Source organism: Thamnophis sirtalis, unplaced genomic scaffold (genome assembly GCF_051295495.1).
Source record: "Thamnophis sirtalis isolate CommonGarterSnake01/CBP01778 unplaced genomic scaffold, rThaSir2_p1.2 scaffold_2, whole genome shotgun sequence".
Taxonomy (NCBI): Eukaryota; Metazoa; Chordata; class Lepidosauria; order Squamata; family Natricidae; genus Thamnophis; species Thamnophis sirtalis.
The window spans coordinates 3,991,636-4,019,556 of record NW_028261382.1 but is presented as its reverse complement, the minus strand read 5'-3'; the positions used below and the strand labels follow the sequence as shown (position 1 = coordinate 4,019,556).

Below are 27,921 nucleotides of genomic sequence, written 5' to 3'. Positions count from 1 at the left end.
AGAAATTGCCCCGCTAGGTAAAGGCGGACCACCTGATTACGACCCTCCCTCCCTCCCTCTTTCATCTTGGACCCTTTCCCCACCCCCACCCTCCCGCTCTCCACCTCCAAAGGGCCTCCTGCACCACCCGTGCATTAATAATGGATCCTGGTTTCCAAGTTTCCAAGTTTAATAAAATGTGTATGCCGCCCACTGCCATCGGGACTCTGGGCGGCTCACAGCAAGACAAAGAAACAATTAAAATTAAGAATAAACTCCCTAGGCCCACCGTTTTTTTTTCTAGGGCGGATATCGGTAGCCCCGATAAAAATCAAACAGCCGAATCCATGGCAACTGCAGAGCCAAGATCGGGACGAAGTTAAGGATGAAAAGTTGGAGAAAGCTCCAGGTGAAGATCAATAAGATTGGCTCAGAAATTCTACTCTCTCTCTCTCCTTGCCTCTTCGTCTATGGAGATTCTCCATCCTCCAGGTTGGGATTGTCCTACAGGTGTTTTTTTTTCAAGAGGCAACTGGACTTTCTGGTTTTATTTCTGTTGAAGAGGTTTCGCTTCTCCTCCGAGAAGCTTCTTCCGCTCTGACCGGACGGTGGGGAACGGAAGGATTTATACTCCTTGCAGACAGCTGGTCATTTGCATCCTTTTTAGAGGGTCCTTGAAGCACTTGGGGTTTTATCTGTGTCAGTGGTGGGTTTCAAAAAAATTTTTAGAACCTCTTCGGTAGGTGTGGCCTGCTTTGTGGGAGTGGCTTGCCGGCCATGTGACTGGGTGGGCGTGGCCATCTTGTAAAATGTGGTGAAACTCACTTAACAACACTTAGCAACCAAAATGTTGGCTCAGAAACTCTAGCATTTGAAGCACGCAAGTCTCAAAGCTGTCAAGTTACAAGACCCTTGCACTCCTAACCCTTTAGGAAAAAAAAAACCAGGGGTGTTCAAAGTTGACAGCTTTAAGACTTGTAGACTTCAACTCCCAGAATTCCTTCTCCAGTTATGTTGGCTCAGGAACTCTGACATTTGAAGCACACAAGTCTTAAAGCTGTCAAGTTACAAGACTCTTGCACCTCTAATCCTTTAGGGAAAAAAACCCCAGGGGTGTTCAAACTTGACAGCTTTAAGACTTGTGGACTTCAACTCCCAGAATTCCTCCTCTCGCTCTTCATTTTGATGATGTGCGGACTAGAGGGGGAGGGAGCTGACACCGGTTCTAAACAGCATTGTAGATTTGTGGAACCTCTTCTCTAGAAGAGCTTAGAACTGGCAGGAACCCACCCCTGATCTGTTTCTATCTATTCTACATTCTATTCTATTCTATTCTCTTTCTTTTCTATTCTATTCTCTATTCTCTATTCTCTATTCTCTATTCTCTATTCTCTATTCTCTATTCTCTATTCTCTATTCTCTATTCTCTATTCTCTATTCTCTATTCTCTATTCTCTATTCTCTCTTTTCTATTCTATTCTATTCTATTCTATTCTCTATTCTCTATTCTCTATTCTCTATTCTCTATTCTCTATTCTCTATTCTCTATTCTCTCTTTTCTATTCTATTCTATTCTATTCTATTTTCTATTCTCTATTCTCTATTCTCTATTCTCTATTCTCTATTCTCTATTCTCTATTCTCTATTCTCTATTCTCTATTCTCTATTCTCTATTCTCTATTCTCTATTCTCTATTCTCTATTCTCTATTCTCTATTCTCTATTCTCTATTCTCTATTCTCTATTCTATTTCCTATTCTATTTCCTATTCTATTTTCCATTATTTCTATTCTATTCTATTTTCTATTCTATTCTACATTCTATTCTATTCTATTCCCCTCCTCTGCTTTCTATGCTTTTCTATTCTCCAACTTTCTCTCCAACCTCTGTCTCCCTTCATATTACCTGGTGTCCCCATCTTAGTCTCACAAAGATGATTCACCTCTGATGGAGAAATGTAATTTGGGGAGTCAACTAGTGTTCTAGACCTCACATCTAACCATTGTGCCATTATCACACTGCATCAAGAGAGGCTCCCCTGAACCTCCTCATTCTCCCCGAGCCCCCAAGTTCGGCTTTTGCTGATTTCTCCCTCATTCATTTTCTGTTCATGCTCAGCTTTGGTAGAAGGTCACTGCTGCCTTTTCTCCAAAAAAAACCCCATTCCACGGAGAAGGCGAGAGGTGTGCGAGCCATTTCTCATTGCAGGGAAATGTGAACAGCTGCCTGGTGCCAACTGTTACAACCAGCCAAATGCTGCCGAGACCACAGGCGTTTGCCATGAATGAAAATGAAGATGGGCAGGCACTGGGAAGAAAAACATCTGCAGGCCCGAAAGCCAAGAAGCACACGAGTACAATTTAGAATCAGAGAATAACAGAGTCAGAAGGGACCTTGGAGGTCTTCTAGTCCAACCCCCTACTCAGGCAGGAAACCTTACACCATTTCAGACAAAGGGTTGTCCAATCTCGTCTTGAAAACCTCCAGTGTTGGAGCACTCGCCACTTCTGGAGGCAACTTCTGTTCCACTGATTAATTGTTCTCACTGTCAGGAAGTTTCTCCTTAGTTCTAAGTTGCTTCTCTCCTTGATTAGTTTCCACCCATTGCTTCTTGTCCTGCCCTCAGGTGCCTTGGAGAATAGCTTGACTCCCTCTTCTTTAGGGCAGCCCCTTAAATATTGGAAAGACTGCTATCATGTCTCCCCCGGTCCTTCTTTTCATCAAACTAGACATACCCAGTTCCTGCAACCGTTCTTCATATGGGATTTTCCTTCTCAAACAGAATTCAGCCTCTGCGCGCTGAGCAGAAGGGACTCACTCATCCAATGCAAAAGCAGGAAGATTTGCAAGCCAAAGCTAAAATTTGATGAAACCTTGCACCATTGTTATCCTTATTCTGTGCAAAACACACTGCCCAACGCTTACGGTGCTCGTTGTGATTACAGTTATGGATTTTCCCCTGCCTCTGTAATGAAATTCTGGGTATCAGGCTGAAATGCAAAACTGAGATCTCTTTCTCTCTCCATCCCCTCTTTGTGTGTGTTTGTGTGTGTGTGTGTGTTTGTGTGTGTGTGTGTGTACCAGGGATGGGTTCCTGCCAGTTCTAACCTCTGGTGCATGGAATGGTGCATTCCATCACATTTGTGCTCCAGGTCATTCTCTTCACACTGAGCCAATTTTGAAATGTATGGACGTCAACTCTCGAAAGTCATGTTGGTTGGGGAATTCTAGAGATTGAAGTCCACACATCTCAAAGTTGCCCAGATTGGAAAACACTGTTCTAGAACAATGTAGTATTGTAGGTTCCGTCTCAAACTGTCAATGTAAATGACATGGATACGTTTTGGAAGAGGATTCATCTTAATCTTTGGAATAAGTCAGGGGTGGGTTCCTGCCAGTTCTAACCTCTTCTATAGAAGAGGTTCCACAAATCTACAGTGCCTTTTAGAACCGGTTCCAGCTCCCTTCCCCCTCCCGTCCGCACATCATCAAGATGAAGAGTGAGAGGAGGAATTCTGGGAGTTGAAGTCCACAAGTCTTAAAGCTGTCAAGTTTGAACACCCCTGGGGTTTTTTTTTCCTAAAGGGTTAAGGGTGCAAGGGTCTTGTAACTTGACAGCTTTAAGACTTGCACACTTCAATGCCAGAGTTCCTGAGCCAACATTTTGGTTGCTAAGCAAGAGCGTTGTTAAGTGTGTTTCACCACATTTTACAAGTTGGCCACTCCCACCCGGTCACATGGCTGGCAAGCCACTCCCACATAGCAGGTCACACCTACAGAAGAGGTTCTAAAAAAATTTGAAACCCACCACTGGTGTGCACCCATGTAAATATATACATAGGATGCTCTGATAGATTCAGGCTCTTGGTGCATGCTATTATTTATATAACGTTTGCAAAATAAATAAAAAAAGATATTTGCATAGTGTTTACCTGCCAGCAACTACCTGGGCAATTCCACCACCAACAGCAACAATAACAACAACACAACTCTTCCATCCTTCCATGCAAAAACTAAGAAACAAATGGAAAGCAGAAAGAAGAATAGAGAAAGGCGTACTCAAGAGAGAACAAACGGACCGTTCCCTTTGATTAGGAACCAACGTATAAACAACCAGGAGTACATTAAGAATTAATCAGATACTAACCAGATGCATTTAACATTCGATCCTAACATAATCTGTAATCGCTCCACCAACTGCCTGCTGCAGATTTAGAAAGCAATTTTCAAAGGCCCAGCGCGCTAATTGCAAAGGTCTTTGTGAAGTCACCCCTTGGATAGTTCATCTACTGTTTGATCACCGAGAAAATAGATTTGTGTTTTTTTTTCTTGTCTCGTCTTGCTTTGGGAAAAAAAAAAAAGCTGATAGGGCAATTTCACAGATTTTTTTTTTCTTGAAGTCCGCTTCATTTTCGGACAACGATGTTCGTCTGGGCAAGTTTTTTTGGGGGGGGGAGCAGGGGACAAGGAGGCTGCTATGAATGGGCGATGTCAGGTTGCAGGCAGGATGGAGTTATGGCACCCACATGGTAGGTAGGGACAATTTTCTAACACTGTCCTGGATTTTTGAGAAGTTAAGCCTAGACTGAAGGTTCCTTCAGTTTTTCTTGAAGAAACTTCCCAGAGTTCAGGTGTCCTTCCACATCTTTGCAGTCCTTCAATCCTGACCCATAATTTAGGTTGATTCCAACTTGGATGGACTCCACTTTCTAAGGGTGTTCACTAGATCTTTCCACACAAGAAGGAGCTGAAGTTTCCTTCAGTTTTTCTTGAAGAAACTTTCCAGAGTTCAGGTGTCTTTCTACATCTTTGCAGTCCTTCAATCCTGGCCCATAATTTAGGTGGACTCCAACTTAGATGGACTCCACTTTCTAAGGGTGTCCACTAGATCTTTCCACACAAGAAGGAGCTGAAGGTTCCTTCAGTTTTTCTTGAAGAAACTTTCCAGAGTTCAGGTGTCTTTCTACATCTTTGCAGTCCTTCAATCCTGGCCCATAATTTAGGTGGACTCCAACTTAGATGGACTCCACTTTCTAAGGGTGTCCACTAGATCTTTCCACACAAGAAGGAGCTGAAGTTTCCTTCAGTTTTTCTTGAAGAAACTTTCCAGAGTTCAGGTGTCTTTCTACATCTTTGCAGTCCTTCAATCCTGGCCCATAATTTAGGTGGACTCCAACTTAGATGGACTCCACTTTCTAAGGGTGTCCACTAGATCTTTCCACACAAGAAGGAGCTGAAGGTTCCTTCAGTTTTTCTTGAAGAAACTTTCCAGAGTTCAGGTGTCCTTCCACATCTTTGCAGTCCTTCAATCCTGGCCCATAATTAAGGTGGACTCCAACTTGGATGGACTACACTTTCTAAGGGTGTCCACTAGATCTTTCCACACAAGAAGGAGCTTCTTCTTCAGTTCTTCTTGAAGAAACTTTCCAGAGTTTCAGGTGTCCTTCCACATCTTTGTGGTCCTTCAGTCCTGACTCCTAATTTAGATTGATTCCACTTACTAAGGGTATCCATTAGACATTTCCAAATAAGAAAAGAACTGAAAAGAACTGAAAAGTCCTTCCGTTTTTCTTGAAGAAACCTGCTGGAGCTTAGATGTCTTTCCACATTTTTGGAGTCCTTTCATCCTGATCTGTTGATTGTGGGGGAGTTTTGGTTGTTCTTTGGTTCCTGGTTTATTTATTTATTTTGGTGGTGACCTCCCTCTGCCTTGTTGCATATTTCCTGTTCACCAGACTCAATTCAGCTGGCTTCCTGCAACGCAGCCCAGACACTACAAACATTTTGAGATATCAAGGATTCTGAATGCTTGTTCAGGCCACCTCCAGGTCCTAAACGACACCAGGACCAAAAGCAAAGGATCTTGATTCATTCCTGTAGCCCCCCTTTAAAAAAAAAAAGATGAAATAATAAGGAAGCTGAGAGAGAACGGTATATCAGTGAAGGAGCGTGCGTCCTCCCAGATCTCCTGCGTTCCTCTCTTGGCGTCTGTCTCGTACCATTTATGCAATTATGACATTTGTCTCTAGAGCCGTGGGGGTGAGGGGGTGGGGGTTGGAAATTGCATTTCTGACACAAATCACAGGGCATGCTTGCGTAGGAAAGCGGAGCGTTGGCAAATCTGAGCTTCTCACCATCCAGGCCTTGCCTCTAGGCGCAAATGACATTCAACACAGCAGGCGAGTGACAATGTGCGAGATTAAAATGAACAGGACGCCACAGGAAAATCACTCCCGGCTTGTGTTCCTATCCAAACCCAAGAAGTGAAGGGTTTTCCTTCCCCTCCGCTCAGCTACGTTCTAGAAGCAGCAGAGGTGGGGTTCACAGGCTTCAAACCCCTGGTTCTGACCCCAGGCTTCCTTAGAATGCAAGAAGCAGAATCTGGGTCCCTGCAAAACCCCTTTGATTTACGCGGCTGTGAATCATTCCTTTCATTCAGAGCCAGCCAGGCTTTAGCAAACAGCCTTTCAAAGGAATATTTATCCACACGAACCTTATCTCGTTTGGGGAGAAGGAGGGAGGGAGAGAAGGAAGGAGGGAGGCAGGAGGGAGAGAAGGAGGGAGGGAAAGAGGGAGGCAAGGAAGGAAGGAGGGAGGGAGGCAAGGAAGGAGAGAGGGAGAGAAGGAAGGAGGGAGGAAGAGGAGAAAGATAACTAGTTTCCAAACGCCGGGCAAGGTAGCACTTGGCACAGAGTCTCTTAAAGTCACAAACAGAACTTTCCACTCTTGAACGGACTGAATGAACAAATCCTGCAAAATCCCCTTCCCCATTCGCTCCTATTTTGTTTCCTTGAGACGCCTCGTCCATCTTCCTCAAGGCTGTTGCAACCCTTGTGTTCCTCCTGCTGAGCCTTGCGACAACATTCCATCACAGTCCATCTTTCACCAAGGCAACCCAAGCTGGGATCGTGTTTCCCATCCCACCTGAGGTCAAAGGGGCAGAGATGAACCCAGGTAGCACACACACACACCCCGTAGGCAGTTTGCAGGAGTAATTGTGCGGGATGCATCAGGTGTGTTCTCCGAAGACATCTATTTCAGTAACCATGGTGAAGAAAGTGAGGTGGAAGGACCTCAGTTGTGATTTGAAAGGATGCTGATTTCAGCTCCAGGAGCACGAAATGGGGCTTTAAGAGGAACCTCGCCAAGGCAAACAGTGGCCTAGCAATGGCCTTGGGAGAGCAGAACCTGCTAATGAGTCAGTTGCTCTTAGCAACGGGTCCTTCTCAGCTGTGTAAGCAGGGGGAATTAGCAAGATGCTAATGATGGGTGGGAAGCAGGAACAAAGCTGCTGTCATCCGGAGGCTAAAGATGAAACTGGTAAAGGGAAAGAGGAGGAGGAAGAAGAGGAAGAGAAAAAGAGAGAGAAAGGAGAGAGAAAGAGAAAGGAGAGCGAGAGAGAAAGAAAGAGAAAGTGAAGGAGGAAGAGAAAGAAGAGGAAGAGAGAGAAAAGAGAGGAAGAGAGAAAGGGAAAGAGAAAGAGAAAGAAAGAGAAAAGAAAGATAGAGAAAGGGGAGAGAGAAAGAGAGAGGGAAGGAAGAAGAGGAAGAGAAAAAGAGAGAGAAAGAAGAGAGAAAGAGAAAGGAGAACGAGAGAGAAAGAAAGAGAAAGAGAGAGTGAAGGAGGAAGAGAAAGAAGAGGAAGAGAGAGAAAAGAGAGAGAGGAAGAGAGAAAGGGAAATAGAAACAAAGAGAAAAGAAAGATAGAGAAAGGAGAGAGAGAAAGAGAAAGAGAGAGGGAAGGAAGAAGAGAAAGAAGAGGAAGGGAGAGAAAAGAGAGAGAAAGTAAGAGGAAGAGAGAAAGGGAAAGAGAAAGAGAGAAAGAGAAAAGATAGAGAAAGGAGACAGAGAAAGAGAAAGAGAGAGTGAAGGAGAAAGAGAAAGAAGAGGAAGAGAGAGAAAAGAGAGCGAGGAAGAGGAAGAGAGAAAGGGAAAGAAAGAGAAAAGAAAGATAGAGAAAGGAGAGAGAGAAAGAGAAAGAGAGAGGGAAGAAAGAAGAGGAAGAAGAGGAAGAGAGAGAAAAGATAGAGAAAGTAAGAGAAAGAATGAAAGAAAGGGAAAGAGAAAGAGAGAAAGAGAAAATACAGAGAAAGTAGAGAGAAAGAGAAAGAGGGAGGGAAGGAGGAAGAGAAGAGAAAGAGGGAGGGAGGGAGGGGGAGGGAGGGAGAAAGACTCTTAAAATAGCCCCTTTTAAAAGCTTCCATCCTGCTCGCCCTCAGAAACAGGAGTGTTGATTTATTTATCAATGATATTTGCTTACTTTCCCCTACAAGAAAAGCCGATTAAAGATCTATTAATAATAGAAGATCCTTCGGACTGAAAATAAACTTTGAATGGGAGAGCCAGAATGAAACCTCTATAGATATATCTTTAAAGCTCTAAATATTTAGAATGGAGGAAGGCAAGAAGAATGAAAAATGAACGAGCATTAAGATCAACACAGATTCTTAAGAAACTCATCCAATGGGGAGAAGAACCTGGAAAGATGCCAACTTTTATAGCCAAGCCAACATAGATGAGAACATTGGTGTAGACAATGCTTTGAATCCATGGCTGATTGGTGAATTCTGAGAGCTGAAGTCCACAAGTCTTCAAGCAGGGGTGAAAATCCTCCCGGTTCGGCCCGGTTTGGCCAATTGTCCCTGGTTCTGTGAACCAATAGTAAAAAAAAAAAATTCCAAGGATTGCGCGACTCACAGTTTATCCGCGCAATTGTCTGAAGCTTTTTTTTTTCATTTTTTAAAGAATTTTTTTCCTGCCAGAAATGAAATGAATAAGAAGGAAAGAAGGAGACAGAGAGAAAGGGGAAGGAAGGAGACACAGAGAAAGAGGAAAGAAGGAAGGAGACAAAAAGAAAGGGAACAAAGGAGACACAGAGAAAGGGAAAGGAAGGAAGGAAGGAAGGAAGGAAGGAAGGAAGGAAGGAAGGAAGGAGGCAGAGAGAAAGGGGAAGGAAGAAAGAAGGAGACAGAGGGAAAGGGGAAGGAAGGAGGCAGAGAGAAAGGGGAAGGAAGGAAGGAAGGAAGGAAGGAAGGAAGGAAGGAAGGAAGGAAGGAAGGAAGGAAGGAAGGAGACAGAGAGAAAGGGGAACGAAGGAGACACAGAGAAAGGGGAAGGAAGAAAGAAGGAGGCAGAGAGAAAGGGGAAGGAAGGAAGGAGGCAGAGATTGCTTTCAAAAGTGAAAAGAAGTTGGCCACACCCACCCAGTCACATGATCACCCACCAAGCCACGCCCACAGAACCGGTGGGCAAAAAAATTTAGATTTCCCCACTGTGTCCAAGGTTGGACACCCCGGATGTAGAAGGAGAAGTATGTCCCTTTGTGCCTGAAGATGAAGACGTTGAAAGTTTCTACGATGTCATAATTTAAGACAGCCACCCCCCCAGAAAACCATCTCTTTTCTGCACCTCTGAACAATTTCCCTTCTCAAACAGCTGCTCCCTTCCTCCAGCCAACCAGACAGTGTATTTATTAGTTCAACGGTACAGGTTTACCGAAGCTGCGGGCAAACCCCGAGGCTTAACGAGAACAGGATTCCCAGAGGGTTGATCTCTTTTGAAGCAACCCTCCCGGTGGATTCTTTGACCGGCAACCAACTTGCCTCTTCTCACGGGGTGTCTTCGTCCCAAGGGAAAGTCACCACCTGGTTTCTACAGCCCGAACCTCTCCAGAGTTCAAAGGAGGCCATTCCCTTCTCTTTATTCTGTCCAGTTCTTAAGCCAAGACTATTTCGATGTATTTATAACCCAACTTTCCATGGGAAGATTACTTTCCCGAACAATTTTACAGTGATTTTATAAGATGTGCACCCTGAGCTTAGTTGTTTTCTTGCAGATGTTTCGTTACCCAACTGGGTATCATCACAAGTGTTTTGGTTATCTAGTTGGGTAATGAAACATCTGGAAGAGAACAGCCACGCTCAGTGAGCAATCAAGGACTCCACAGATCAACTGTGAGCTAGAAATATTCTTTTTTTTAATGGTTTTATAAGGGACACAGAGGTGAACAGAAAAAGCATTTGGTTCAAGGGTGAAATGCAGCAGGTTCTGACAGGTTCTGGAGAACCGGTAGCGGAAACTTTGAGTAGTTCAGAGAACCCAGAAATGCCACCTCTGGCTGGTCCCAGAGTGGGGAGGAAATGGAGATTTTGCAGTATCCTTCTCCTGCCATGCCCACCAAGCCATGCCCACAGAACCGGTAGTTAAAAAAATGTGAATTTCACCACTGATTTGGTGGAATGTGAAAATAACTAGTATGACATCCTGTGGCTGGGAAGAAGGAGTAGTAGTAGTAGTAGTAGTAGTAGTAGTAGTAGTAGTAGTAGTATTTGGGGGACTGCAGGCAGCTGGTGGACTGACCACTCAGCAGGAGGAGGAGAGGGAGGAGGAGGAGGAGGAGGAGGAGGAGGAGGAGGAGGAGGGGGAGAGGGAGAGGGAGAGGGAGAGGGAGAGGGAGAGGGAGAGGGAGAGGAAGAGGAAGAGGAAGAGGAAGAGGAAGAGGAAGAAATAATAATATTATTTGGGAGGGCTGCAGGCAGCTGGTGGACTGATCACTCAGGAGGAGGAGGAGGAGGAGGAGGAGGGGAAGAAGAAGAGGAAGAGGAAGAATGAGCCGAGGTGGCGCAGTGGTTAAATGCAGCACTGCAGGCTACTTCAGCTGACTGCAGTTCTGCAGTTCAGCTGTTCAAATCTCACCGGCTCAAGGTTGGCTCAGCCTTCCACCCTTCCGAGGTGGGTAAAATGAGGACCCAGATTGTTGGGGAGAATATGCTGACTCTGTAAACCGCTTAGAGAGGGCTGAAAGCCCTATGAAGCAGTATATAAGTCTAACATTGCATTGCATTGCTAGAAGAAGAAATAATAATAATATTATTTGGGAGGGCTGCAGGCAGCTGGTGGACTGATCACTCAGGAGGAGGAGGAGGAGGAGGAGGAGGAGGAGGAGAGGAAGAAGAAGAAGAAGAAGAAGAAGAAGAAGAAGAAGAAGAAGAAGAAGAAGAAGAAGAAGAAGAAGAAGAAAAAGAAGAAGAAGAAATAATAATAATATTATTTGGGAGGGCTGCAGGCAGCTGGTGGACTGACCACTCAGCAGGGGGGAGGAGAGGAAGAAGCAGGAGGAGGAGGAGGCTCTCATCAACTCCTAAAGGACAAATGACCACATTCCCATTTCATCACCACACCCTCAGGGTCTCTTGCCCTTTCTCAAAACGCCCAGTGTGCTTTCCAGCAAGCAAACAAACAAACAAACAAACAAAGCTTTCTTCTTCTCCTTAATTACTTCAAAATGTGGGCAGACCTCTGGTGCCTTCGTAGCCTCCCAGGCGGCCAAAAGAACTTGAGAAGTATTTCTCCATTGTTTGGTCTTTCAGGAGAAGAGAAGATCCCAATCCATCAAATCTCACTTCTTGATAGATCGGCTTTTTCTGGCCGGGAGCATTTGTTTATGATTCACATAGAGCCAGGATGGCACATCTATGGCACGCATGACACAGGTGGCCCATGGAGACCTCCCTGCGAGCACGCGAGCTGTCGACCCAGCTCAGCTCCACCAGGCATGCGCGAGGGGCAGGGGGCATCGCGTGTGCATGTACTGGCAGCAGTGGGGAGCAGGGGGCACGGCGTGCCCTCCCATGGCCCATTTTGGATCCCAGGAGGCTCCAGGGGGGCCTGCAAGGCCCTCAATAAGGCACAGAGAGTCGTGTGCGCAAAGCCTGTGGTGGCAGAAGGCGCTTGGGGAGCACAGGAAATGGGGGGATTAATCGTGCATGTGCAGGGGAGGGAGGGCTCACAGAGGGGTGTCACGCATGCATTGCATTAGGAGTTTGGGCATGCCCGTGTGTTTCTGGCACACGAGGACAAAAAGGTTAGCCGGCACTGATCTAGAATGCCCACTGCAGAGGTGGGTTCCTACCAGTTCGCACCTATTCGGTAGAACCGGTTCGTCAAATCTACCAAACCGGTTAGAAGAGGTTCCACCAGTGGACCCGGAAAGCAGGCCACACCTACAGAAGAGGTTCCAAAATGTTTTGAAACCCACCACTGGTCCTTGGATATGATTATTCTACACTATCGTGCTCCTATTTATAAAACTCAGGGCCTCTGTGAAAGGTAAGGATGACTACTGCGTTTGTGGTGCAATCAGAACATTGCGTGTGTTGAAGTTGTTTTAACGCAAACCAAAGAGGCCTTTTGAAAAACAAGTTGACATCCTATTTTTATGCATGCCAGTGCTGTGTGTGGGGTAATTTAAGGTGGTTCTGACAAGTGTCGTCGGCATCTTCATATCCGGTCACATGGGCGGCAAGCCACTCCCATCCGGTCACCTGGGCGGCAAGCCACTCCCACAAAGGAGGCCACACCCACAGAGTAGGTTCGAATAATTTTTGAAACCCACCACTGGTGCCCACCAAACCCTTTTGTTTATCCCTCTGCAGATCATTAAATCCTTCCTATAACGAACAACCTCCCGATCGGTAGGCAGAGCTGGGTGCAAAAGATGCTTTCGTGCCGAGCATGCAAAATCCAGGCTCTTTCTTCCCTCCCCCCCCCAATCTATTTTTCCTTTCCCTGGGATTCCAGAAGGCTGCCACTTCTGGGTTTTGGGACCTCCCCTCTGAAGTTTCGAAGGAGCGTTGCAAACCGTCAAGGTTTTGGGAAAGCGAAGGAAAACTTTCTTCCAGTCCCCAAACCCACTCAGCAATGCCCTTTCAATTAATGAGGCAGCCCACACAGACCGGCTATAATTGAGTCCCATGGTGCTCCGATTAGACACCCCACCGAGGGGAAACCGTGGGGCCCTCTGCTTTATCTATTCAATGCAAAAAATGTAGAATGTCGAAAGCTTTTGAATGCTCCAGCCAGGGAATGTTTCTCTCGCTGACCTCGCAGAGCGAAGAGAGAAAGAGTGAAGGAAGGAGACAGAAAGAAAAAGGAGGAAAGAAGGAAGGAGGCAGAGAGAAAGGGGAAGGAAGGAAAGAGACAGAAAGAAAAAGGAGGAAAGAAGGAAGGAGGCAGAGAGAATGGGGAAGGAAGAAAGGATACAGAAAGAAAAAGGAAGAAAGAAGGAAGGAGTCAGAGAGAATGGGGAAGGAAGGAAGGACACAGAAAGAAAAAGGAGGAAGGATGGAGGCAGAGAGAAAGGAGAAGGAAGGAAGAAGACAGAAAGAAAAAGAAGGAAGGAGGTAGAAAGAAAGGGGAAGAAAGGAAGGACACAGAAAGAAAAAGAAGGAAAGAAGGAAGGAGTCAGAGAGAAAGGGGAAGGAAGGAAAGAGACAGAAAGAAAAAGGAAGAAAGAAGGAAGGAGGTAGAGAGAAAGGGGAAGGAAGGAGGCAGAGAGAAAGGGGAAGAAAGGAAGGACACAGAAAAAAAGAAGGAAAAAAGGAAGGAGTCAGAGAGAAAGGGGAAGGAAGGAAAGAGACAGAAAGAAAAAGGAAGAAAGAAGGAAGGAGGTAGAGAGAAAGGGGAAGGAAGGAGGCAGAGAGAAAGGGGAAGGAAGGAAAGAGACACAAAGAAAAAGAAGGAAAGAAGGAAGGAGTCAGAGAGAAAGGGGAAGGAAGGAAAGAGACAGAAAGAAAAAGGAAGAAAGAAGGAAGGAGGTAGAGAGAAAGAGAAAGGAAAGAGACAGAAAGAAAAAGAAGGAAAGAAGACGGTAGAGAGAAAGGGGAAGGAAGGAAAGAGACAGAAAGAAAAAGGAGGAAAGAAGGAAGGAGTCAGGGAGAAAGGGGAAGGAAGGAAGGAAACAGAAAGAAAAAGGAAGGAAGGAAGGAGGCACAGAGAGAGAGAGACAGAGAGACAGACAGACAGTGCTTTTATGGCGTGCCCTTGGTTCTCTATCACGGGACCCAGAACTAAGTTGCCTACGGTCTTCTGACTTAAGCCTAGTAGACAAAATTGTCCACTACAACCTCCTACCTGTCAGTGGCTACTTCAGCTTCGACCGCCGTCATTCACGGGGGCAAACCATCATCGATAGGAAAATAAATAACATTCAGAAACTTTGCAGAAGTTTTTCCTGGGGGGGGGGGAGGGATGGAAATATACTCACACAATGACATACGGGTGAGGGACATTTCCCTTCCGCGTTGAGGGCAGGTTGGAGGCGCTGTGGAGCACAACGGTGATGGATTCCTTTTCGGGATTCGCCAGGTGCCAGTCGTTTGTGTGGGAGGTCAAGGCTGCTTGTCCTGGTCCAGCCGGATCCTCTTTCACCTGCCAGGTGGAAGCCAGAGAAAGACTTGAAACCTGTGATGGCGCAGAGGGTCTCCTGCTCAAGCAGGGGTTGGACTAGAAGACCTCCAAGGTCCCTTCCAACTCTTGTTATTCAGGGTTCTGTGGATGGAGGTCTGGTCTTCTATCAGGAGGAGGAAGGAGTGGCAAGTTCGTTGAAGTCCTCCCCATCGCACAATCACCTCCGTAGCTCCTGGATACTTCCAGGAGCTCCTCAAACAGACGACAAGGGCAGATGGAAGCATCTATCTGAGTTGGGTTGCAACCAGAACTCCCATTGCTAAACAAGGCAGCTGTTTGTTTGTTTTTCACATTTCTGAACCGACCATCTCCCTGAAAGAGGGACTGTTGTTAAGTGAATCACTGCAGTTATTAAATGAATCCAGCTTCCCCTCCCGCAATTGACTTTGCTTGTCAAAGGCCAGCTGGGAAGGTTACAAATGGCCAGCACAGGATGGATGGATGGATGGATGGATGGATGGATGGATGGATGGATGGAAGGAAGGAAGGAAGGAAGGAAGGAAGGAAGGAAGGAGGGGGGAGGGAAGGGAGGAAAAGGAAGGAGGGAAGGGAGGAAGAGAAGAAGGGAGACAAGAAGGAGGGAACGAACAAAGGAAGGAAAAGGAAGGAGGGGAGGGAGGAAGAGAAGAGGGGAGGAAGAGAAGAGGGGAGGAAGGGAGGCAAGAAGGAAGGAAGGAAGGGAGGAATAGAGGAAGGGAGGCAAGAAGGAAGGAATGGACAAATGAAGGAAAAGGAAGGAGGGAAGGGAGGAAGGGAGGCAAGAAGGAAGGAAGGAAAAGGAAGGAGGGAAGGGAGGAAGAGAAGAAGGGAGACAAGAAGGAGGGAACGAACAAAGGAAGGAAAAGGAAGGAGGGAAAGGAGGAAGGGAGGCAAGAAGGAAGGAAAGAAAAGGAAGGAGGGAAGGGAGGAAGACAGGAAGGGAGGCAAGAAGGAAGGAGGGAGGGGAGGGAGGAAGAGAGGGAGAAAAGAAGGAAGGAAAAGGAAGGAGAGGAGAGAGGAAGGGAGGAAAGAAGGAAGGGAGGAAAAGGAAGGATGGGAAGGAGAAAGAGAGGAAGGGATGAAAGATGGAATGGAGGAAAGAATGGAGGAAGGAAGGGAGGACAGGAGGGAGGAAGGAAGGCCCATACTTGATTTCATGTGACTGTTAATCCTAATTGTAGTGTTGTAAACACACACACACACACACACACACACATTAAAAAGGGAGGCAAGAGTTAAATGTTTTCACCCTCTTGACTTGCAAATGAAGGATGGGGGAAGATGCTCTCCATCCCCTTTTCATTAGCGCTTCATCGACAGCCATTCCCAAGAGCTTGAACCCAGCTTGAGTAACCCCCCCCCCCCGTCCCATCTAAAGGAAGATGCTTGGCTACCCCTAAATTATTCCCCACTCCCAGAGTTCCTTACAAGCCCTCCTTTGATTCCACTGGTGGGAATCGGGAAGGATGACTGGAAAATACGCATCTCTGGATGGAGGGCGTAGAAACCAGGACCACTGCTGGCTTTTCCGAGAAATATCTCCACCGCATTTTACGTTTAGCTGACAGGTTGCTTCTAATCCAGGCAACCCGAAGGCTGAGACTAAAAGCTTCCAGGCTGCGTTAAGCAATTACGTCTCGATTACCGCCAAAGGTTAGAGGAGACCAGGAGAAGAGATAAGGCCCGGCTCCTGATGGGAGAAAACAGGGCAGCCACTTTTGCTGAGCATACAATAAAAAGTTGGAGGGAGGGAAGGAGGAAGGGAGGGAGGGGAGGGAAGGAGGGAGGGAGGAAGGAAGGAAGGAAGGAAGGAGACAGACAGACAGAAAGAAAAAAGAGGAAGAAAGGAGTGAGCTCCCATGACTTGTCCCAGCTTCTGCCAACCTAGCAGTTCGAAAGCCCGTAAAAAAATGCAAGTAGAAAAATAGGAACCACCTTTGGGAAGGTAACAGCGTTCCGTGAGCCTTCGGCATTGAGTCATGCCAGCCACATGACCACGGAGACATCTTCGGACAGTGCTGGCTTTTTGGCTTTGGAACGGAGATGAGCACCGCCCCCTAGAGTCAGGAACGACTAACACATATGTGCGAGGGGAACATTTACCTTTACCTTACTCCCAACCCACTATGGAAAGATTTGAACTGAGACGTCCTGGCCTTCACTCAACATCTGCCTGGTAGCACAAGCCAGAAGCACAAATCAATAGTACTAACGCTACCTTTATTGTAAGTAATTTCTGTAACACAATCTTGCCAGTCTGAAGATGTTTCCCCATTCCTTTAGGCCAGTGTTTCCCAAACTTGGCAACTTTAAGACTTGTGGACTTCAACTCCCAGAATTCTCCAGCCAGCAGAGCTCTGCTGGCTGGAGAATTCTGGGATTTGAAGTCCACAAGTCTTAAAGTTGCCAAGTTTGGGAACCACTGCTTTAGGCTTCTAGGACATCCTTCCTATAAAAAACCCATAAGAAATACTCTGCTAGCTGAGAAGGAAGTCCTAACATCCAAACTACGCATGCAAAGCTACCACCTCGTGTCCATTTTGGTGGTTTAACCTTGTTTATTTCTTCTGGGCTAGCCCTTTTCGATGTCTCCGCTTCAAAGCTTCGTGAGACAATCCTACTTTGCTCCTTCTCTCTTCTGTCTTTGTTGTGGCCCACCAGCCGCCAGCAGAGATGGCACCAGAGTCAAACAGTGAGGAGGTCGGGGAGGAGCATGGGCCATTCCTGGAGGCTGGGGAAGGCTCTGCATTGGAGGCAGAGAGGGGGGGCCAAGGCTGTATGGCAGTTCTCAGCTGCCTTCGGAGCCAGGCAGCAGTGAGGCAGAGGAACAGCTGGAGCCTGTTCCCAGTGTGCGCAGAGCTGCCAGAAGAAAAGGACAGCTCAGAAATCAGGGTCGACTTGGGAGTAAAGCCACAGGTGGGCGGGGGATGACCCCTCCCAGAGGAAATAAAAGAGGAGCGAAAAGGGGAGTGGGATTTTGCAGGAAACCATTCGTTCGTTCGTCAGTTTGTTTCAGGAGTGTGAAGATCTGTCCGTGAATCTCAGAGACTCTGTGCCCAGAGTCTTTCCTTGCACAGCACCACATTTGGGAAATATTGACATGGCGGCTTTCCAAGCTAGATAAGGTCTGTGGTCCTAAATACTCCTTTGAAAGACTGTTTGCCAGGCCTTTTGCTGAGTGTGAATGAGAGGAATTCACATCCGTTGAATAAAAGGGATTTGGTCGGGACCAGAACAGTCTTCTCCATCCTCAATCATAACAAAAGTCTTTGTTGATTCCCTTAAATTGCTTCGATATTTCTCTCTTTAGACCCAGAATTGCTCCCAACAACAGTTGTGCAATTCTATCCTCCTCAAAAAGACATGCATTTAAATATATCATTCCTTTTGGCACAACCAAATTGGTACTCATTCTCCTAAGAAGCCAAGGATAAACCTATAAAGCAGCCGAATGCATATTCTCTATTTACTCTTCCCCCTGGCTTTAGTTGATTTCTTTATTTGTTTTCTTCCTCCCTTCTTTCTCTTTCCCGGGGTCCTGTTTGAAATGGGGAAGCATCCGTAGAGTTTTCTTCGCGCGCCTCTCCGAAGCGTGAACGGAAAAACGACGGAGGGAAGGAATGCTTGAAAGCGCAGGGAGGAGGGGAAAAAAATAACCACCTTTTGCAAAATTGACGCAGCACCGGAGGCGTTTGCGAAAATGATCAAGCGGCTTCAGACATTTGGGGAAAAGATGCAGGAGATGCCGTGCCTTTATGAGACAGATCAAACCTGGTTTTATTCCAGATCTTTTTGTTGATATATCTCTCCAAACACACCCGGCCTGCATCATTATTTAATACCTTATTCCCACAGAATCTATTAGAAATGCACTCAATTTTTATTTCAGCCCCCAAACAGAGAACTTGGATACCTTCAAAAGCTTAATCTGCGTTCATATCAGCTCTTGCTTGGATTTTTTCCCTCCTTTTCTTGCAAAATAAGCTTTATTTTTAAAAATAAAATAAAAATAAACCTATTATTAGACAAACTCTTGATCTATTAGGTTATATAAAATGTTCTACCTTAACGGCGTACCTTTTATCATCTTTGTTAGGCCAAAGAATTTAACGCGGGCACTGTCGTATAATGTAAATAATGCGATGTGACATAAATCTTTATGGCTCTCCATTAAAATGGCAGATAAACATCCCTGAGTATTAAAGGAGATGGCCGTTTTTAATTTCCTGGCTTAAAAAAAAATATGAGTAGGTATTTTGAGAATCTCCTCCTTACCTTACCCTAAAAGAAACCAATAATAGAATTTGGGAGGAATGCAACAGAGGAAGGAAGGAAGGAAGGAAGGAAGGAAGGAAGGAAAGAAAGAAAGAAAGAAAGAAAGAAAGAAAGAAAGAAAGAAAGAAAGAACATATGAAAAATGGTTGCAGTAACTGGGTATGTCTAGTTTAATGAAAAGAAGGACCAGGGGAGACATGATAGCAGTCTTCCCGATATTTGAGGGGCTTCCCCAAAGAAGAGGGAGTCAAACTATTCTCCAAAGCACCTGAAGGCAGGACAAGAAGCAATGGGTGGAAACTAATCAAGGAGAGAAGCAACTTAGAACTAAGGAGAAATTTCCTGACAGTGAGAACAATGAACCAGTGGAACAACTTGCCTCCAGAAGTTGTGAATGCTCCAACACTGGAGGTTTTTAGGAAGATGTTGGATATCCATTTGTGTGAGGTGGTGTAGAGTTTCTTTCCTAGGCAGGGGGTTGGACTAGAAGACCTCCAAGGTCCCTTCCAACTCTGTTATTCTATTCTATTCCATAAGAAAGAAAGAAAGAAAGAAAGAAAGAAAGAAAGAAAGAAAGAAAGAAAGAAAGAAAGAAAGGAGGGAGGGAGGGAGGAAGGGAAGGAAAGAAAGAAAAAAATAAAAAGCAGGGGGTTTGACTAGAAGACCTCCAAGGTCCCTTCCAACTCTGTTATTCTATTCTATTCCATAAGAAAGAAAGAAAGAAAGAAAGAAAGAAAGAAAGAAAGAAAGAAAGAAAGAAAGAAAGAAAGAAAGAAAGAAAGAAAGAGGGAGGGAGGGAGGGAGGGAGGGAGAAAGGGTGGGAGGGAAGGAAGGAAGGAAGGAAAGAAAGAAAGAAAAAAATAAAAAGCAGGGGGTTTGACTAGAAGACCTCCAAGGTCCCTTCCAACTCTGTTATTCTATTCTATTCCATAAGAAAGAAAGAAAGAAAGAAAGAAAGAAAGAAAGGAGGGAGGGAGGGAGGGAGGGAGGGAGGGAGGGAGGGAAGGAAGGAAGGAAGGAAGGAAGGAAGGAAGGAAGGAAGGAAGGAAGGAAAAAAAAGCAGGGGGTTTGACTAGATGACCTCCAAGCTCCCTTCCAACTCTCTTACTGTTACGAAATCAATCCTGGGTCATTTGGGCGCCATCCTAAAACCCAGACAAGTTGCTCCACTTTAAATTCTATTTCTAATCTATAATGACATCATATTTATTTCTAACCTACCTTTTTGGTTCCGAAAGAAAAGAAACTGAATCGACTTCGTTTGTTGGGTTTTCTGTGGTCTGATTTTTTCTGAAGTCACCAGGTACCAAAAGAAAAGGGGGGGGGGGAAACAAAACAAAATAGGAGAGAATTCTCAGTCACTGGGATTGATAAAAGGAAGGTTTCATGCTACATTAACTGGAATTCACGAATGGAAGAGCATAGGAGAAAATCGGTTCCTATCGGCAAAACATGTAGGAGACTTGGAGTGTTGGCCATGTGTTAAAATCCACACATCTCAAGATTTTGCAAACCGGTGACACCAAAGAAGCTGGTGCACTTTCAAGAGTGCTAGGATTCTTCATGAAATACATAAAGGTAAAGCTTCCCCTCGCACATATGTGCTTGTTGTTCCTGACTCTAGGGGGCGGTGCTCATCTCTGTTTCAAAGCCAAAGAGCCAGCGCTGTCCGAAGACGTCTCCGTGATCATGTGGCTGGCATGACTCAACGGCGAAGGAGCAGGGAACACTGTTCCCTTCCCACCAAAGGCGATTCCTATTTTTCTACTTGCATTTTTTACGTGCTTTCGAACTCTTAGGTTGGCAGAAGCTGGGACAAATCACGGGAGCTCACTCCGTTATGCGGCGCTGGGCATTCGAACCGTCGAACTGCCGACCTTTCTGATCGACAAGCTGAGCGTCTCAGCCACCAAGCCACCGCATCCCTCTTCCTCATAAAATAAAGTGGTGCAAAAAAAAATTGAGATTATAAAGAAGCAGAAACTGAATGAAGGGAACCAACTCTATATCTGAAGGTGGGTTTCAATATTTGGAATATTTTCTTGCCTAGAAAAAAATGGCTGATATATATTCCTTGGGCCCCAAATGGAGGCATCTGTGAAGTCTCTTTGTGTTTGTGCATATGTGTGTATAGAAAGTCATGAAACAGCCATAGCCACACAATCCACAGCTCCCATCATGTTTGGTTCCCATCCTTGAGGATGGCCGATTTAATGGTCTCCATATTTCTTCTCCTCCCATTGGGGGTTCAAAAACTGAGTGTGACACCTTCCTTGAAAATATTGTGCTCATCTGCATTAGCAATGGCAATAGCAGTTAGACTTATATACCGCTTCATAGGGCTTTCAGCCCTCTCTAAGCGGTTTACAGAGTCAGCATATCGCCCCCACAGTCTGGGTCCTCATTTCACCCACCTTGGAAGGATGGAAGGCTGAGTCAGATAGATAGATAGATATAATAGATAGATGATAGATAGATAGATAGATAGATAGATAGATAGATAGATAGATAGATAGATAGATAGATAGATAGATAGATATAATAGATAGATAGATAGATAGATAGATAGATAATAGATGATAGATAATATAGATAGATAGATAGATAGATAGATAGATAGATAGATAGATAGATAGATGATAGATAATAGATAGATAGATAATAGGTAGATAGCAATAGCAATAGCAGTTAGACGTATATACCGCTTCATAGGGCTTTCAGCCCTCTCTAAGCGGTTTACAGAGTCAGCATATCGCCCCCACAGTCTGGGTCCTCATTTCACCCACCTCAAAAGGATGGAAGGCTGAGTCAACCTTGAGCCGGTGAGATTAGAACCGCTGAACTGCAGATAGCAGTCAGCTGAAGTGGCCTGCAGTACTGCACCCTAACCACTGCGCCACCTCGGCTCTTCAAGAGGATGTTTTCCAAAAGCGAATAGGGAAAAAATACCAATAGGGAGTTTAACCACGCCTTCGTCTCTTCTGTTCTTGGGGTCCCAGGAAAAATCAACCGCTGTTAATAGGATATGTTTTGTCTGGCACAGAGAAGGACGAGGGGGTGACAGGAGAGCAGCATTCCAATATTTGAGGGGCTGCCAGAAAGAAGAGTGGGGGGAACAACCTATTCTCCAAAGCATCTGAAGACAGCAGAAGAAGCCATGGATGGAAGAGAGAAGCAACTTGGAATTAAGGAGAACATTTCCTGATGGGGAGGAAAATTAATAAGTGGAACGAGTTGCCTTCAGAGGTTGTGGATGGTCCAACCCTGGAGGGTTTTGAAGAAGAGATTGGACAACCCTTTTGTCTGAAGTGGTACAGGGTTTCCTGCTTGAACAAGATGTTGAACCAGAAGACCTCCAAGGTCCCTTCCAATTCTGTCGTTCCGTTATTTTTCACTGCCATTCGTTGTGATGCAACTTTCCACCACCACTCTCTCCCTTGGTAAAATATGACACAACACAATTCTGGATTTCCCATTCTTCTGGCTTTCACCTACACCTGGAGGGTTCCACCACAAAACCGCGGAGGACAAATCACGCTCGACGAAAGCGCGCATTTGACATCATCACAGCGCGACGAAAACATCGCGCTGTGATCGAAAATGTAAAAATAAAGCGAAAACCTTACCCTAACCCTCCCAAACCTAACCCTAAACCTAACCCTAAACCTAACCCTTAACCTAACCCTAAATCTAACCCTAAACGTAACCCTTAACCTAACGCTAAACGTAACCCTAACGCTCTAAACCTAACCCTAACCCTTAACCTAACCCTAACCCTAAACCTAACCCTTACCTTTATGCGAATCGGCTTGCTTTAATTTTAATTTTATTTCAATTTTTAATTTTTTTCGTCGCGCTGTGATGACGTCAAATGCGCGCTTTCATCGAGCGCGATTTTGTCCTCCGCGGTTTTGACGGGTCACGCACCTGGAGAATCAGGTCAACTCACCTCCAAGTTAGCTGCCTCTTCATCGGTTTCGTCAGCCATTTCTTCAGGCAATTCTAGATTTCTGGTCTTATTATTTCAGAATAATGTCCTACAGGGCTACTTTTGGGGTGTGCGAAAGTGTGACCCAGCGGCAGTGTTTTATCATCACAATTGCTTCCAGCACTTGAAAAGAGAAGAGGGCTTGCTCCATTCTAACTTCTGGGGAGCTTCTCCATCGTCGGCTGAAAGGTTCGGCAAAGGAATGAACGGGTCTACTGAACCGCGGTGGAGTTGAGCGGAAGCTTGTCGGTTCCGTCACAACTGACTGGTTGTGATGTCATCAGCTTCACTCTTCCGAGGCCAACAGGACCTCACCTTGACAACTACCGAGGCATTCCGAGTATATTTTTGTAGGGTTGCCAAGGAAAATGGGCAACAATGAACAGGAGGCGGGTGTCCTGTGCAACTTCTCATGAACTTCCTCTTTGATACTCGACGGAGGATGCTAAGCAATTTCCAAGGCTCAAAGTCTACCCTGGTTTGAAGGGTAGAGAAAGGACTGAAGGAGGGACCGGTAATTGTGAGTCGGCAGCGCCTAGAAGGCTGCAGGTGTGAACTTTTGTTCCATCTACTCTACTGTACACCTGGCCAAACAGAGAGGTACGTCAGGGAGTTGATTACAATTTTCAGTGTAATTAAAAGAAGGGCTAGGACGAGAAGGATGACATGATAGCAGTGTTCCGGGATCTGAGGAGCTGCCAGAAAGAAGAGGGGACTGGGTCAACTTATCTTCCAAAGCTCCAGAAAAGGCGAGGCAACAAACAATGGATGGAAACTAGTCCAGGAGAGAAGCAACTTGGAACTAGGAAGGAATGTCTTGACAGTGAGAACAATTAACCAGTGGAATGGCTTGCCTTCAAAGTGTTGTGGGTGCTCCGGTTCCACCACAAAACCGTGGTAGACTAAAGCGCGCTCGACGAAAGCGCGTATCTGACGTCATCACAACGCGACGAAAACATCACACTGTGAGCGGTAAAGTAAAAATTAACGTGAAAACCTTACCCTAACCCCCCCAAACCTAACCCTTAACCTAACCCTAAACCTAACCCTTAACCTAGCGCTAACCTAACGCTAACCCTTAACCTAACCCTAACGCTTAACGTAACCCTAAACCTAACCCTAACCCTTAACCTAACCCTAACCCTAACCCTAACCCTAAACCTAACCCTAACCCTAACCCTAACCCTTAACCTAACCCTAACCCTAACCCTAAACCTAACCCTTACCTTTATGTGAATCGGCTTGCTTTAAAAGCGCTTTTTAAAGCGCCCTTTTTTTCTCCGCGGTCGTATTTGTCGCGCTGCTGATGACGTCAGGTACGCGCTTTTAATCGGGCGCGCTTTAGTGGACCGCGGTTTTTGTCGTGCCACGGGGTGCTCCATCCCTGGAAGCTTTTTAGAGGAGACTGGACCTTCATTTGGAATGGTATAGGGTCTCCTGCTTGAGCTAGAAAACCTCCAAGGTCCTTTCCAACTCTGTTATTCCGTTATAATCAAGATGGCACCAAATTCGGGACAATCGCCATGCCAATTGCACGCGTGTTTCCTCAATTCTGTCTTTGGTCACATTCAGGATGACAACGAGGAAGGAGGTGATGTATTCAACTGCTCGGAAAGCCACTGTTCTCACCTAAAGCATGAAGCTGGACTCCTCTTCGTCCCGATAAAACCCCTTTTATTTAGGTTAAAGGGAGATCCTCTCCAGCAAAGTCCCGACCGACAGTCTTTCAAGAGATTTCACAACTACAGACCTTGATCAGGCTTGGAGAGCTGCCAGGCCGATATCTTCCAAACTCCAAGCTGTAGCAGCAATTCCTTGGCAAGAAGTCAGGAACAGATCTTCACCCTAAAGAATTAAACTAATTGTCTCCTGCAAAGTCCCCTTTCACTCCTCTTTATTTCTTCTTTATTTCATCGTCCACCTGTGGTCTTACTCCCAAGTCGATCCCTGTTCTTTAGCTGTTCCCTTCATCTGGCAACTCTGTGCATTCGCACACTGGGAACAGGCTCCAGCTGTTCTTCCGCCTCACTGATGTCTGACTCTGAAGGCAGCTGATAACTGGCATACGGCCCTGGCCCCCTCTCTGCCTCCGACACAGAGCCCTCATCAGAGCCTTCCCCGGACTCCAGAACTGGCCCATGTTCCTCCCCAGCCTCCTCACTGTCCGAATCTTCCACCAGCTCTGTTGGCCGCTGGTAGGCCACAACAGCCAAAGTTGCACTGGTTGTGAGTCTTTTGACTTAACACTTTATCCGTTGGTCCCATGAATTCCAGGACTTTTGGTGATCTGTTTCTCCAACTTGGTCACCTAATATCAGAATGCATTTCTCAGAGCCAGGAGTGGCCTCTTTCTTGTTAGATCTCCTTCGACAAGACCTAAACCATTCCCCACGTGTGATTTATGATCCGTTGTTGCAACACACACGAGCGTTATCCTTCTCTGGAGACGTCATAAAATAATATGAAGATGAAGTGACTGCAGCGTAAGCTTTCTTAACTCAACGGTTCCCTGGGCACCAGTAAAACCAGATGAAAAACCCTCGTGTGAACTAAATATAGCTGTAACAAAACATAAACAAAACAGATAGACAAGAAGCGGCCAAGAAGAAGGAAAACAAGTCCAGCTTCTGACAAAGAGAACAAAATTATGCTAGGCCAGTTGTAGCAACTCAACATATATCTCTTGGTTTTCCTTGTTCTTTTCCTTTTACTTGCTAAAAATGGGAAACACGTAGCTGTATTTCCATATCTGGCTTAAAATCATTTTAAAAACATGGAGACCCCGTCACATTTATCTGGTCAATTTTTTTAACAGGTTGCTACGTTGATTTAACTCCTGATAGGATGACAAAGGAATTTTAAACTCTTCCTTTGCTCATTTTGGCTGATTATCTTCAAGAGTGTAACAAGGAATGTTAGCAATCCAGTTTTCTGCCATTTTTCCTTCTCTCTTTCTCTTTCTCTCTCTCTCTCTCTCTCTCTCTCTCTCTCTCTCTCTCTCTCTCTCTCTCTCTCACACACACACACACACACACACACACACACACACACACACAGAGAGAGAGAGAGAGAGAGAGAGAGTGTGTGAGAGAGAGAGACATAGCAATAGCAATAGCAATAGCAATAGCAATAGCAATAGCAGTTAGACTTATATACCGCTTCATAGGGCTTTCAGCCCTCTCTAAGCAGTTTACAGAGTCAGCATATCGCCCCCAACAACAATCCAGGTCCTCATTTTACCCACCTCGGAAGAATGGAAGGCTGAGTCAACCCTGAGCCGGTGAGATTTGAACAGCCGAACTGCAGAACTGCAGTCAGCTGAAGTAGCCTGCAGTGCTGCACTCTAACCACTGCGCCACCTCGGCTCTCTCTCATAAAGCAAGCTCTATTTTTGTTGGGGATTTTACCAGAAACTTACAGTAAAGGAAATGTATACTTGAAAATTCACTTAATAACTGCAGCTAGGATTGTATTTGCACAAAAGTGGGAAAATGAAGATTAGGTTTATTGACATTTATTTACATTTGACATTTGTAGATATTCCTATGGATGAGAATGTGATTAGGAAAATATTAGAATGCGCCAAAATGAATAGGTTAACACTTGGAATTAAAGAGAAGGAACATTATAACACATGGGAATTGTTTTATCAAGGGTTAGAGACTAAATACGAAAAGTGTGGGGGGGAAACAGAGGAGCGAAATAGAGAAAATGTTTTAACGAAGTTAAATAAGTTAAGAAGAGGATTGTTATAGTATTACGTATGGTATATATTAGTATTAGTATTATGTTAAGAATGATAAAATAATAAATATGGCTGTAAGTTGCAATTGTCATTGTATAAAATATTTGCAAAAACATATTTACCCAGATGACACACTGTTTAATGGAAGATGATGTTCGAATTAAAATAAAATTACATTTATTTATTTTTTTAAAAAGGAAGCTAGCTTGGTTTACTTTACAATTCGGGCTCAATTTTGCAAAAACCTAACAGTGGCACAATATGAGATTGTGGGTGGGTGGGTGGGTTAGGCTTCCTCTATTCCTTTGCACTCTCTAGGGTAACCCTGGAGCTCCAAATAATCAGATTTAAAGCTGTGAAATCTCATTTGATGGTCTATTAATGCCCAGCTGGAATGGTGCTCATCCACTCACTTGAAACCTCCGAAGCAATTTTATGGAGGAATTCACCTCTTGGAAGATTGCAAGAAAAGGAGGTGGAGAAATCGGAAAGCAATGAACTTTAGGAGCGAAATCTTTTAAGAAACGGAGTCATCTTCCTCCCCCTATCGATTCCGATCTCTTTTCCCCAGAGCGGTGGGATAAATCCTTGAAACACTCAAAGCAGTTTGCCCAAAGATCAGCTCCTTAACATACAACTTGGGGGCTTTGTAGAAAGCAATTAGCAGGCTGGTGTGTTTGTTCCCTTGCCAACATCTGACCTAAGGAAAAGAAAATTTTAATCAAGGGGGCTCAGAAAAAAGACTGGGACCTCCTCACTGGATGTCAGCTCCGGAAAAAGAAAAAAAAAAAAAAAACAGATGATACGGCAATTATCAACACGGCATAATTGGACGTAGCATCGATGAATAGCTGGGGGCACCGAGGAGAGATAATTTAAGGCGAATTAGTTACTCCTGATGATTTCTGACTAGCCATCGAAGCAGAAGGCGGCTGCGAATATACAAAGCAGAAATGAAATATGGGTAATTCTTAGGTTCATTTAGTGTCCATCCAAAGTTACAACGGCACTGGCTTATGACCATTTTTCACACTTGTGACAGGAGTGGAATCCTTCCGGTTCAGCCCGGTAGGGATGATTCCTGTTGGTTTGCGAACTGGTAGTTAAAAAAAAAAAAGCTTGCATCAGCTGTGAGCGCACAATTCTCTGAAGCTTCCACACACACACACACACTTTTAAAAGCATTTAATCCTTGACTGTTGACCACAATTGGAAAATGTTTCGTTATCAAATAGCAGTAGACTTATATACCGCTTCATAGGCCTTTCAGGCCTCTCTAAGCGGTTTACAGAGAGTCAGCATATTGCCCCCAACAATCTGGGTCCTCATTTTACCCACCTCGGAAGGATGGAAGGCTGAGTCAACCCTGAGCCGGTGAGATTTGAACCGCTGACCTGCTGATCTAGCAGTAGCCTGCAGTGCTGCTTTTAACCACTGCGCCACCTTGGCTCTTAACCGGTTCGGTAGATTTGACGAACTCATGAGGCCATCCTGGCTTTGAGGAGGTCCTCCACTTTGATGTTGAACTGTTTGTGAGAAGCAGACTAAACTCTGCAGACACCAGAATCCGATGTTTATATTTCAGGTACGCTGCACACGCTTAAAAAGAAAGAGCCGAGGGTGTATTTATTCATCTGTGTTTTTTCACTTGACAAGCCCACCCTGTTGAACAAGGTCGTGGAAACTAGACAAGAGATAACATTTGGAATA

The 27,921-nt window shown here is 45.2% G+C and overlaps 1 protein-coding gene across 1 annotated transcript in view; it reads right to left on the bottom strand.

Moving 5' to 3' along the window:
* Positions 1-27,921, bottom strand: part of CCDC33 (coiled-coil domain containing 33) — a gene marked incomplete in the record, with an annotated part of 103,756 nt that overhangs the window by 61,357 nt on the left and 14,478 nt on the right. The window contains 1 exon segment of the mRNA XM_087704040.1: positions 14,022-14,185. Within this exon segment, the coding sequence (XP_087560166.1) occupies positions 14,022-14,185 (164 nt within the window).